Genomic DNA, 11,814 nt, shown 5'->3' on the forward strand with positions numbered 1-11,814 from the left:
AGATGTACAACAGGAGGAAGCGACCTAGAGTGTAAACTTTCCTTTTCTCTCCTGTAGGTATACTAGCTTGGGTTACGGTGAACTTTCTAACAGGTAAACCTTGACGTTTATCGTACACCCTTAGCTGGCTTTTACAGGTGGGCCAGGAGGGTAAAACTCCACTTGTCTTTTCCTGTACTGTTCTTTCATTGAAAGAAGGACTGGGGCCAGAGACATGGCTGAGCAGTTCAGTCTCCCCTGCTCAGTTCCCAGCACCCACACTGGGTGCCATACAGCTGCCTGTTTCTCCCACTCCAGGCCTCAAGCTCTGTGCAGCCACCCTCGTCTGTACAGACCCGTATACATACACAGAGTTAAAACTGGAAAAAATCCCTTCCTGAAAAAAGAAGAGGGTAGGGAGACAAGCTAATCCCACATCTGCATTCAAGGCCTCAGCGGCAACCAGAGACTGTGTTTACAGCAGCTGCACTGCAGCCTTTGGGTTCTGGGAGCAGGAGCAGTGAATCGTCACAAGATAGCTTTGGAGTGCAGTAAGCAGGAATACGGATGGCCTGGGTACTCATCCCTTGCTCTCATTAACAGGTCAGCTGCATGGCCGCGGCCAGGAGACTGTGGGGACCCTTGACCTGGGAGGTGCCTCCACCCAGATCACGTTTCTACCCCAGTTTGAGGTGAGTCATTTTGATCTAGGCCTTTCTGGCAACATACTTAGAAAGCATCATGGTGCTAAGAAAGTATCACGCTGCTTTGCGACATCAGCTCCACAGTGACGAGGCTGTGGAGCCACTAACTGCCTAGAGAAGTCTCTCTGGCTCCTGGAGCCTTGGGAGACACACATCTGATTTAGGGGAGGGTTGTGGATGGCGGTGTTATGTGGGAGACACATATCTGATCTAGGGGAGGGTTGTGGATGGCGGTGTTAGGATTGCAGATGCTGAAGAGTCTTTTTGCTTTTTCTGATTTGCAGAAAACCCTGGAACAAACACCTAGGGGCTACCTCACGTCCTTTGAGATGTTTAACAGCACTTTTAAGCTCTATACACATAGGTGAGGAGGGGTAGGGGAGATATACTAGTTCACATTATAGTACTTGTCCTTACTTCTCAACGCATTTTAATATTTGTTACTGGATCTTACCAGCCTCAGAAAGCCTCTGCCAGTCCCCTAAGCCCTGTCTACTGAAACCTAAGCCATACCAAACCTGAGAAACCTGGGAGGCATCTCCAGTTTTGACCTCCAAAGTATGTGATGTTAGAGTCAGTTTCTCTTTAGGTGATTGCATGTGGAGCAGGCTCAGACTTCAGCCAGAGCTCTGCACCCACTCATTCAGTCAGGGCTTCTGGGCTTCAGAGACCAATCTGTAACTGGTAAGAGCTTTTCTGGGGATGGCTCTCAGTCTGGGCCACCTGGAACAATCTTATCCCTCAGTATCATACCTGGGAGCAGTTCTTCCTGCACAGCCTTGACCCAGACTACAGAAGTCTTCCTTTATTGTCAATGTGAACAAATACAGCACAGAGATAGGACAAAGCTTCCATCCTTCCAAAGGGAGACAGAGAAACCATGTCCCATTTGATGAAGGCAGCTGTGGACTGAGAGTATCTCTGGCAGCCTGAAACTGGTAAATCTTGTGTGTTTCAGTTACTTGGGATTTGGACTGAAAGCTGCAAGACTGGCAACTCTGGGAGCCCTGGAAGCAGAAGGTTTGCCAGCCCCGCTCTGTGGTGGGAGACGGGGAGACGCCAAAACACAGCTCGCTCTCTTCCTTGCTTGGCATTCTTCCTAGGGAGCAAAGGGCTGTGTTGGCCTGGGAGGTGTGTGTTGCATAACAGACATAAAAGCTGCCTGTGTTGTGGTGTGTATTCATCTCCTTTAGAAAGCTTACTGCACACTGGTAAGGACCTGTAGCTACAAGGCTGGAACCTCCACAGTGTCTGTACTTGCACAAGCCTTTGTCAGGAAGCAGGGTCTTTTCTGTTTGCCAAGTGGAGTGACTGAGCAATTCCCTTTCTGTCCTCACAGTTGGGCACAGGCAGAACTGGCTGCAGTCCCAGTTGTGTGACTGGAGACAAATCAGTGACCCTTCTGTGCCCTGTTCTTCACCTTGTACGGGAGTTTCTGTCTAATGCACTCCAGATAGTGCTTGCTCACAGTAGCGGGTACAGGGCAGAGATGCGCAGGGCGGGTCAGTTTGCCAGGTTATCTTCAAGCACGTCTCTTTTAACCTCTCAACTACCAATGGAGGACTGTTCTTCCATTAAAGGAAGGAACTGACTTTACTATGGGGTTTTTATTTCTTTGGGATGTGATAAAGTTATAACCCCCTGGCAAATGTGCATGAAGATTTGCCTCTGGCTTTAGAGAGCTCACCACGACCACAAAGCCTGTGAAGAATCCATGTCGCAGGGTGCAGCCGATAAACTACTGTGACAAGATTATAAGTCCCCTCGGTCCCCTCAGCCGCACGTGGCTCTTGGTTCTATCTCCCTCTCACAGATGTGCCTTCCCATGTTGTGTTCTTTCAGGGACTGATGGACATACTTTTCGAAGTGCCTGTTTACCAAGATGGTTGGAAGCAGAGTGGATCTTTGGGGGTGTGAAGTACCAGTACGGTGGTAACCAAGAAGGTGAATGTGCTTCTTCATTGTTTAAGATTACCTTCCTAGCTCACGTTCTGGGAACATCCTGTAGGAAGGCTCCAGAGCCCAGGGGGACATACCATATGAAGGCAGTTATCCTAGAGGTCTTGGTGCATCCAGGGCCAGCGAGCCGCAGCCTGTTCTGCAGGCCGTCTGAGTTCCATGGGAGTGGCAGGAATCTGTTGTAACCCGGCCATCTCATGCACCAGTGAGGATCCCTGTTTCAGGTCTGGTGACAATTTCATTTATAGTAAAACTCAAAATTGAGATAAGAACCATTCATCTTAGATAGTAACGTCAGGGGAAATTTTGTTATCCTAGAGAAGGAAACAAGCCTTCTAGACCATGAACCATAATGACAGCATGATGGCTGTGGCTATGGCTGTGGCTGGTGCTGGTTTGGGTGAACAAAGGTTAAGGGGAGTAGTTTCCACGAACAAGCAGTGAGGTTAAAGAAAGTTACACAGCTGTTTTTAGTGTGTGTGTGTGTGTGCGTGTGTGTGTGTGTGTGTGTGTGTGTGTGTGTCTTATACATGGCCTGCATGTTTGTGTGTGTCTAGTTCCCATGCAGGTCAGGAGTCAGACCCCCGGGACTGGAGATACAGACAGTTGTGAACCTTCACATGGTTGCCAGGAACTGAACCAAGGTCCAGAACAAGAGCAGGAAGCGGGGGCTGAAGAGATTGTTCAGGGTTAAGAACTCCTGCTGCTCTTTCAGAGGCCAGGGTTTACTACCCAGCACCCACATGGCAGCTTACAACTGTCTGAAACAACAGTTTCAGTGTGGAGTCTGGACTCTGAAGGCACCAGATACACATGTGGTGCACACACACGCATGTGGGAAAACACACTTTTTAAACGAGCAGCCAGTGCTCTTGATTGAGGCATGTCTCCAGCCCCCAGGTTGAGGGCTTTGTTGCTGAGGCAACTTCAGACCTCAGCTGCATGCTTGCACAGAAGGCACAGCTGCTGCTGCTGCTGCTGCTTGTCTTCAGTTTCTCAGACTTGGTGAGCTGGCAGTACCTGGCTCTGGTCTTCCTGAAATGCAGATCCAGGCCCTTTACTGCTCTCCCTTGTGGAATTTCCTGCCTGAGGTCTTCTCTCTGAGTATAATGACAGGGGACACAGGCATGTATTTGTGGACAACTCTTACCTTGAACAGCTTGGACAGCACTCCACCTGGCACTCTAAGTGTTGTGTCAGCTCCACCTCAGAGTGCCCTGCTGGTTAGCGCTCCACCCTCACCTCGCTGTGAGGGTGTCCAGCCTGACCCTCACCATGGCTAAGCTGCTCCCGCCTGCTGCTCAGAGGCTGAGAGTCAGCCTCCTTGCTTTCTTGCTCTGCTCTCATTGGCCCCGGCAGCTTGCCGCAGAGAGTGATTGTTGCCACATCATTATTCCCAAGTGATGTCTACTTTTGCCCTGACAGGGGAGATGGGCTTTGAACCCTGCTATGCGGAAGTGCTGAGAGTAGTACAAGGAAAACTTCACCAACCGGAAGAGATTCGAGGAAGCTCCTTTTATGCTTTCTCCTACTATTACGATCGAGCTGCCGATACACACTTGATTGGTGAGTTCGTGCCTAAGGTCAGGCCAGAAAGGGAGAGAGTGGGACCGAGCTGGGGAGAGCATCACAGCTGTGCTGGTTGGAGTGACTTCCCGTTCTCTTCCAGTATACCTGCCCTGGAAGGGGAAGGAGAAGGAGCACACTGGGGTCTTTGGGAGGTGGGAAATGACCTAACTGTATGTAAAGTCTGTTGGACATAGGTTCTTACTATGTCTCTTCCACTGAGACTGAAGTCACTATGTAGCCCAGGTTGGCCCCAGATTTGTAGCCATCCTTCTGCCCCAGACTTCCGAGTTACACATAGTTACACAAATGTGCCCCCATGCCTGACTTTGTACATAAAGTCTTTTTGCATCTTTTTAGTACTGGGATTGAACCCAGAACCTCTGCACAGGCAACAGTTCAAAGTTACCAAGATGGCTTTGAGACTTTGTAGCCTGTGTATGCCTTGTACTTGTGATTCCCCTGACTCAGCCTCCTGAGTTGCTAGGATCTCAGTCCTGTACTACCAGACCTAGCCTGCTTTCTATCTTCATTGAGTTGGTACTGTGTTAGCTTCTATAAACTTGATTAAGTACTGAGAGGATTATTAGAGGACTAAGGATTTCTTCTGGGTCATAGTTTCACAGGGTTCAGTCAGGGTCAGCAACTTCCTTCTTTCTGCCATGGTGAGGCAAGAAATAATGGTGGAAAGGCTTGAAGGAACAAAGGTGCTTACCTTCTGGCAGAGGGCGCAGGAGAGACAGAGGATAGGCCCTAGAACAAGATGGAGCCTTCAACAACACATTCCTATTGGGCCACTCCCCATCTGTGCCCCAAGTCTAGAGGTTCCCACTACCTCCCATGACATTATCATGTTATCTGTAGCTTCATTCACTTAAGGCAGATCCCCCATGGTCCAGTCACCCCTCGGTGACTGGGGACTCCAGTGTCTGGAGACCAAGCCTATAGAAGACATTTCGTATCTGAACGTTTCATAACAAGTTGGTACATGGTAAATGCATGTGTTGCTTTCATAGTTTGCCAAACCTTACATGTATGTACCTGTGAAACCTCACCACATTTAAGATATTATACCCATTACCTCAATTTCCTGTTCTTTTAGGACTTTTTTTCTTATCATAGAAGCGGTGTTTTTGTTTATATGTGAGAGTACACACAGGACCTGAGAGATGATTTGCTGTCCTGTGTCCTGTATTCTTTGACGTATGTGTATGTGCCTGCATGAGTTTATAAGTACCATGTATGCGTAGGTGTCTCAGAGGCAGCAGAGTCACAGGTGGAGTAAGCTGCCTAGTGTGGGTCTGGATCCAAACCTGAGCCCTCTGCCAGAGCAGAAAGTGCTCTTTTGCCTTTTCTTTTCTTTCTTTTTTCTTCTTCACCCCCCCCCCAACATACACACACACACACACACACACACACACACTCCGGTTTCTCTGTGTAGCCTTGGTTTGCCTAGAACTCACTTTGTAGACCAGGCTGGTCTCAAACTCACAGAGATCCCCTGCCTCTGCCTTCTGAGTGCTGAGATTAGAGGTGTGCGCCACCACTGCCCACCTACAGTAAGTGCTCTTCATCACTGAGCCATCTCTCCAGCCCGGTTGCTATACCTTTGGATGAACTTATGCTTTATTGTGGTTAAATATGTAATATGAAATGGGCACCATGCAATAACTGTAAATAAATAAGCAGCATGATTTGTTTTGTAGAGAGGTCAGGAGTCTCTCACGTTGGAAAAACTGCATATTTCTAGTTCGCATTACCAGGTATCACTGGGGTAAATGTCCTGTTTCCTTAAAGCTTTGGATACTATCCATTGTTGTTTCGTTTTAGATTATGAAAAGGGCGGCGTTTTAAAAGTTGAAGATTTTGAAAGAAAAGCCAGGGAAGGTAAGTGCCAGAAAAGGCTTGAGGTTGGGCATGAGGACTGGCTGAGTGCAGAGCCTCTTTCTTGGGCCTGGCTCCCTTCTGAGCCTTCCAGTCTGCTGGACGACACCTTAGGTGCTGCCAGAGATCACGGGCATGTGAGACACTCTAGGGAAGTGGTTCAAACAAACAAGCTTTCCACATTTTTGCCTAGTATTGTTATTATTATTATTATTATTATCACCACATTACTATTATTTGTTTGTGGGGATTTTTGTTGCTGTTGTTGTTTTGGGTTTTTTGGGGTTGCTTTTGTTTTGTTTTGAGATAAGGTCTTATGTAGCCCAGGACAGCCTCATATGTGCAGTGTAGTTGAGGATAACCCTGAGTTCTCATCCACCTCTCAAGTGCTAGGATTACAGGCACGAGGTATGGTGCCTGGGTTATGTGGTAGTGGAGATGGAGTCGTCTCATGGATGCTGGGCAGTCATCGTAACAACGGACCAGCTACACACTCAGCCTGGCGCTCTCTCTCTCTCTCTCTCTCTCTCTCCCTCTCCCTCTCCCTCTCCCTCTCCCTCTCTCTCTCTCTGGTTCACTGAGAATTTAAATAGCTATAGAGCTGTAATAAAGAACCGAGCAGCAAGGTGCCTGGGAGATTGCCCCATGGACACCCTCCAGAGAGTAAGTCTAAGCCACAAATGATCTCTTCCAATGGCCACAGAGAGGGCTAACGGGCATTTCTCTGTTCTCTGGGTTCACCTGGGGACTTGGTACTAAGTGGCCACAGTAAGTCATAGAAATTTGAAAAGCAGGCTGCTAGGAGTGAACTCACCTGGTATGTGCCAGGCCCTGGCCTGGTTTCCAACAGGGCCTTTCCCCTGCTCCCCTGCCACCCCTAAGTGGTAAATAAGCTCAGATCATGTAAATACGAACCGATGATCTCATACTGGAAATGTGCAGATCCTAAAGAAGGTAGGACACCGGCTCATCTCCAGGAAGCCCGGGCAACACCTAGAGACATCTTTGCCTACTCAAGTCCTACCTGTCTAGAGAAGGCCCCACCCATCTCTTAGCTGCAAGTATGAACGCTGTCTTCTCTCACTTTTAGTGTGTGACAACTTGGAGACCTTCTCCTCAGGCAGCCCTTTCCTCTGCATGGACCTCAGTTACATCACAGCCTTACTGAAGGATGGCTTTGGCTTCGCGGACGGCACCCTCCTGCAGGTAAGGGCAGAGAGCACCTCAGGGGGACACTTGTGATCAGAGCAGCAGAAGTTCTTTTGTTTGTTTGTTTGTTTGTTTTGTTTGTTTTGTTTTTTCAAGACAGGGTTTCTCTGTGTAGTCCTGGCTGTCCTGGAACTCACTCTGTAGACCAGGCTGGCCTCAAACTCAGAAATCCGCCTGCCTCTGCCTCCCTAGTGCTGGGATTACAGGCATGCACCACCACACCCAGCGCAGCAGATGTTCTTGCTTGGGCTGTAGCCTAGGCACCCTGCTAGGTACAACAGACACTGGATGACAGACACGGTTTAGTCTCTAGTACAGTACCCAGCTTGGTATCCCACAGGACACAGGACAGAAAGACTTAGAGCCCAGTGAGGATGTTCAAGTCCTAGAGTTTATGAAGTCAGTTTAGAACCCAGTGGGAAGGAAGCACTGAGAAAGAAAGAGACAGAAATAAACAAACATCCAGAGTGCAGTACAGGCGAGCGGGAGAGCCACGCCTCCCGGATCCCAGCTTCTTTTCCTTCCTGGCTTGGTATTCCCTCATCCGCCACTGATCATGTGGTTATAAGAATTGCAGTTTGATCTAGAGATCGCAAGATAACAAGAAGCTGGACCGTCACACAGATTTATATCAGAGAGCCCGAGGCAGGTACACCTGGCTGGTGACATTGGCATACCCCTTTCTATCTTGCACAATAGTGCTAACAGTATGTGCTTCCCTGCCCTGAATACACCCCAGTTCTTGCCAGGTCCGTTCCTACCACATCCATGAGCTGTGTCGTGATTTGCCTTATCAGAAATTGGTGATTCAGAAAACAAACAAGAGGTGCTGTACTTTTTGTTGAGTTTAAGGAGTATCCTTAAGCCTGTCTGACAGAATGCTCTCTACAAACGTCTGGGAGTCCCACTCCCTGAGCACGCTGGAGGGGGCAGTGAGGGCCTGGCCACGGAGTGCTCTTTAGAGGCAGCAGCTGTCCAAAGACCATACTTGCAGATGTTGAAAACTCCATGAAAATGTGAAGACTTTTTTTTTTTTTCTTCAACAGCTCACAAAGAAAGTGAACAACATAGAGACCGGGTGGGCCTTGGGGGCCACCTTTCACCTGCTCCAGTCTCTGGGCATCACCAGCTGAGGCCAAGCACGTCCTCTGAAGCCTGCATTTCTGAACAAGTTTTTTACCGGAAGGCGTGGACTCAGACATTTTCTGACCTTCTCTGGGAAAAGCCTGGACTGAAACCCGTTAACTGGCTTTATTAGGAGGGAGGGGGTTTTATAGATGAGTCTTGCCCTTGAGCCTAGTGATTTGGGCTCAAATAATTTTGCACATCTAATGTGAATGGCTCCTAACCACTTGGTGGGTGCATGGCTGGCACCAGAGTGTAAATCTTTTGAGATTCTTTGTGTGTTACAGAGTCCTGCAAGGAAAAAAAAAAGATTTGGAACTCCATGTTAGATTGCGAGACAGGTCCCTGGGAACCAAAGAACAATCTCATTTCAACCCTTGGATGCCTCATTGCTTTGAATGGTTTCATTTTTGCTTATAAGCTAAATTAAGCTGATTTACTGAAATCCCATAACCCATCAATACTGGTAATTTTTTTCTTCCTAACCTTATTATATTCCCTACCCTAAAAGCTTGGGAGAAATACCTGGTTTTGCTTCCCATCTATAATTGAAAGAGAGGGGGAAAGAGACTGTATTAGAATGTGTGTGATCCTGTGACGCGGCAGATCAACCAATCAATTTAGAGCTTAGAGTTGTCCTAAGTATTTTATTTCTAGACAAGGGCTGTGTTGTGTTGTTCAGGCTGGCCTGGAACTCAGTATGTAATGCAGGTTGCCTTGAATTATCAACTCTCCTGCCTCAGCCTCCTGAACCTTGTGATTGCAGGAGTGAGCTATTGTGCTCATGTCGTGTCACGGTCAATCTTAGCAAGACGGAGAGAGTAGCTCTTAACTGCCTGGATCAGAGCTGTAAGCACGGAGATCGTCTGCTCTGACAGCTGTTGCCACTCTGGACTCAGTGAGCACTCAGCCCTAGCGATGTGTGCCTGTGCAGTGCCAGCACTGCCTCCGAAGCTAGTGTGTTTATAGAATTAAACACAGCGCTGTGTTCCTTTGTATTTCTGTGAAGTACAACCGTACCCTTGTTTTTGCTCTGCGGTTAGAAGTTAGTACTTGAGCTATTTGTGCATAAAGATTACCAATCCTTTCCGTTGTCCTTTTGGGGGGCTAAGGTGTGAAAAGTTCTGGGGATTGAATCCAGGGCTTCTTGAATGTTAAGCACTGACTGTGCTAGCACTATGCTTTTATAGTAGTGCTTTCCTGCCGAGGCCCTTGCTGAATTTAGCTTTTTTCTGGATTTATTGTCTAGCTCAGGATTTCAGATGCCCTTTCCAATGATAGCCACATTTGATTTGATTGACTCCTTTGGTCCATGTTGGTCCAGTCGCTCGCAACAGTGAGTAGCATTGGAGAACCATGTTTTCTCTCTCTGGACATCTTCTGTGTCCCGGGTGAACACAAGCCATGCGTGCCAGGCATGGTGTTCCCCCTGCTCATTATTTAGCCCTTTAAAGTCATTACCTTAAAGATTTTAAACTTCTGTCACAATGTCGTTTCTGGTATGACATCATTTGCCTCAGGGTCTCCTGTCGCTTGGCTCCTGTCACAGCACTTTACCCTTCCTCTTCTCTTTCTAGGAAGTTTTCATCTCCCTTAACATAATTTTAGTCACCTCCTTTTCCTTCCACTCTTCACAAAAGATGTAACTATACCCGGGCCCGTGACAGTCCCTGGGGAACCTTGTTTTTTAAACCATTACACTGAATCAATAATGTAAATCAAGAAAAAGGTATTAGATCATTTATAGTCCACTAAATGCTATCACAGTGGGGAGAAACCAGGCTGTTCCCCAAGAGTAAGCTATACTCATTAAAGATGCCTTTATAACAGGTCTTATGGCACAGGCCTGCAATCCTAGCTACCTTGGAGCTGAGGCAGGGGGATTAACAGATTATGTAGGCCATAGCCAGTTTGAGTCTACTCTGGGCAACTCAGAGCCAACACTCAACAAATGTTAAAAGGGTAAGTTAGAAGACAGTGTTCGGTGGCAAAGCTCTGTCATATCAGGCCCTCGATTCAGTCCCCAGCACCAAAGACAAAGCAGACAACTCCTGCTCGCTACACAGTGGTCTCTGACGCCTCCAGCTATAAATGGGCCCAGCTATAAAGTGAATATTGTTCCACAGACACCTATGGTTACCTTGGATACTGCCAGGACTGCTACATGGACTTTTACCTCAGAAATTTATTTGCATATAGCCTGTTCATCTTCAAGGTGTTTTTTGTTTTTTTGTTTTTGACAGGGTTTCTGTGTAGCCCTGGCTGTCCAAGAACTCACTCTGTAGATCAGGCTAGCCTCAAACTCAGAGATCTGCCTCTGCCTCTCTAGTATTAGGATGAAAGGTGTGTACCACCTCTACCCAGTGACATGGGGCTTTTTTATTAAGGGGCTTCTATGTGTTATGAGTTCCATCTCTGTGAAAACAATATATTTTAAATACCTGGGATGCGGTCTGGTACTTGGTGGCTGCTGCGTGTTATCACTACTGTCTAAAGGATATCTGAGTCATGGAAGTCCTGCAAAGTGTGCCTTAAAGTTCTCACCTTTTTACCTTTTTTTCATACATCAAAGTCAGTATTCTCATGAAGGCTCCCGTATTGGCAAAAGTCACCTTGTTCTGAGAGGCTATGGCCGTCGTTTTTCCAGCAGCTGACATCTTTTATTCTGGGAACAGTTTCTGGGCTTACTGACATCATTACTTTGTACTTAGTTTCCATGATCCTTAAAAAGCTGCTCTGTAGCAACAGCTGTCTCATCCCTTCAAAGCTATTCCAAAACATTTTAGCTTATTTGAAAAGGAGACTTTTTTACTTCAGCTTTTCAAAATAAACTACTAGGTGTGACATTGTGTACTGTTATTATCTAACACAGCTAAAGGTCTCTTTTGGAGGCCTCTCGGGTACTTTGCAGTACACACTTCAAAACCCCAAGTAATGAACCGCTGCCTGTTAGCCATCACAAGCACACATGGAGGACTGGGGCAGCAGCTCAGCTCCCTCCTGACTGGCTCCTGAAGCCTCTGCAGCTGTGTATGCGGTGAGATTATGTATTGTTTTATTACTGGACAGAGAATGGTATCCCAGAGAGGAGCCGTAAATAGAACTGAACTGTGGAGCTATGATAAGGAAGGAGAAATAGCAGTTTTAATAAGATCTGGCTGTTATTTATCTCCAAGTCCCCTTTAAACCCAGTGTACTTTGTCAAAGCAATTCGTATTTAATTGGCATGCCAGTGTTAGTTTTAAAACAACGGTCTAACAAAAATGTATCGGGTATTTCTAATTCCTACTCTGTCAAGATAATTATATAATTAATGACCAGCATTAAAGTACTTTATTTAGGATTGTTACCAAGTGAAATGAGGGGAGTGTCTCGGAGACCCTGTGTC

General features: G+C 47.2%; 1 protein-coding gene across 1 annotated transcript in view; it reads left to right on the plus strand.

Moving 5' to 3' along the window:
- Positions 1–10,871, plus strand: part of Entpd5 (ectonucleoside triphosphate diphosphohydrolase 5 (inactive)) — a 33,543-nt gene extending 22,672 nt beyond the window's left edge. The window contains 10 exon segments of the mRNA XM_052185435.1: positions 58–93; positions 583–671; positions 968–1,047; positions 1,642–1,703; positions 2,526–2,627; positions 4,068–4,208; positions 6,039–6,095; positions 7,183–7,298; positions 8,348–8,386; positions 8,389–10,871. Coding sequence (XP_052041395.1) covers positions 58–93; positions 583–671; positions 968–1,047; positions 1,642–1,703; positions 2,526–2,627; positions 4,068–4,208; positions 6,039–6,095; positions 7,183–7,298; positions 8,348–8,386; positions 8,389–8,559 — 893 coding nt within the window. The 3' untranslated portion in view covers positions 8,560–10,871.
- Positions 10,872–11,814: the final 943 nt, after the last annotated feature.

The sequence above is a fragment of the Apodemus sylvaticus genome, chromosome 6 (genome assembly GCF_947179515.1).
Source record: "Apodemus sylvaticus chromosome 6, mApoSyl1.1, whole genome shotgun sequence".
NCBI lineage: Eukaryota > Metazoa > Chordata > Mammalia > Rodentia > Muridae > Apodemus > Apodemus sylvaticus.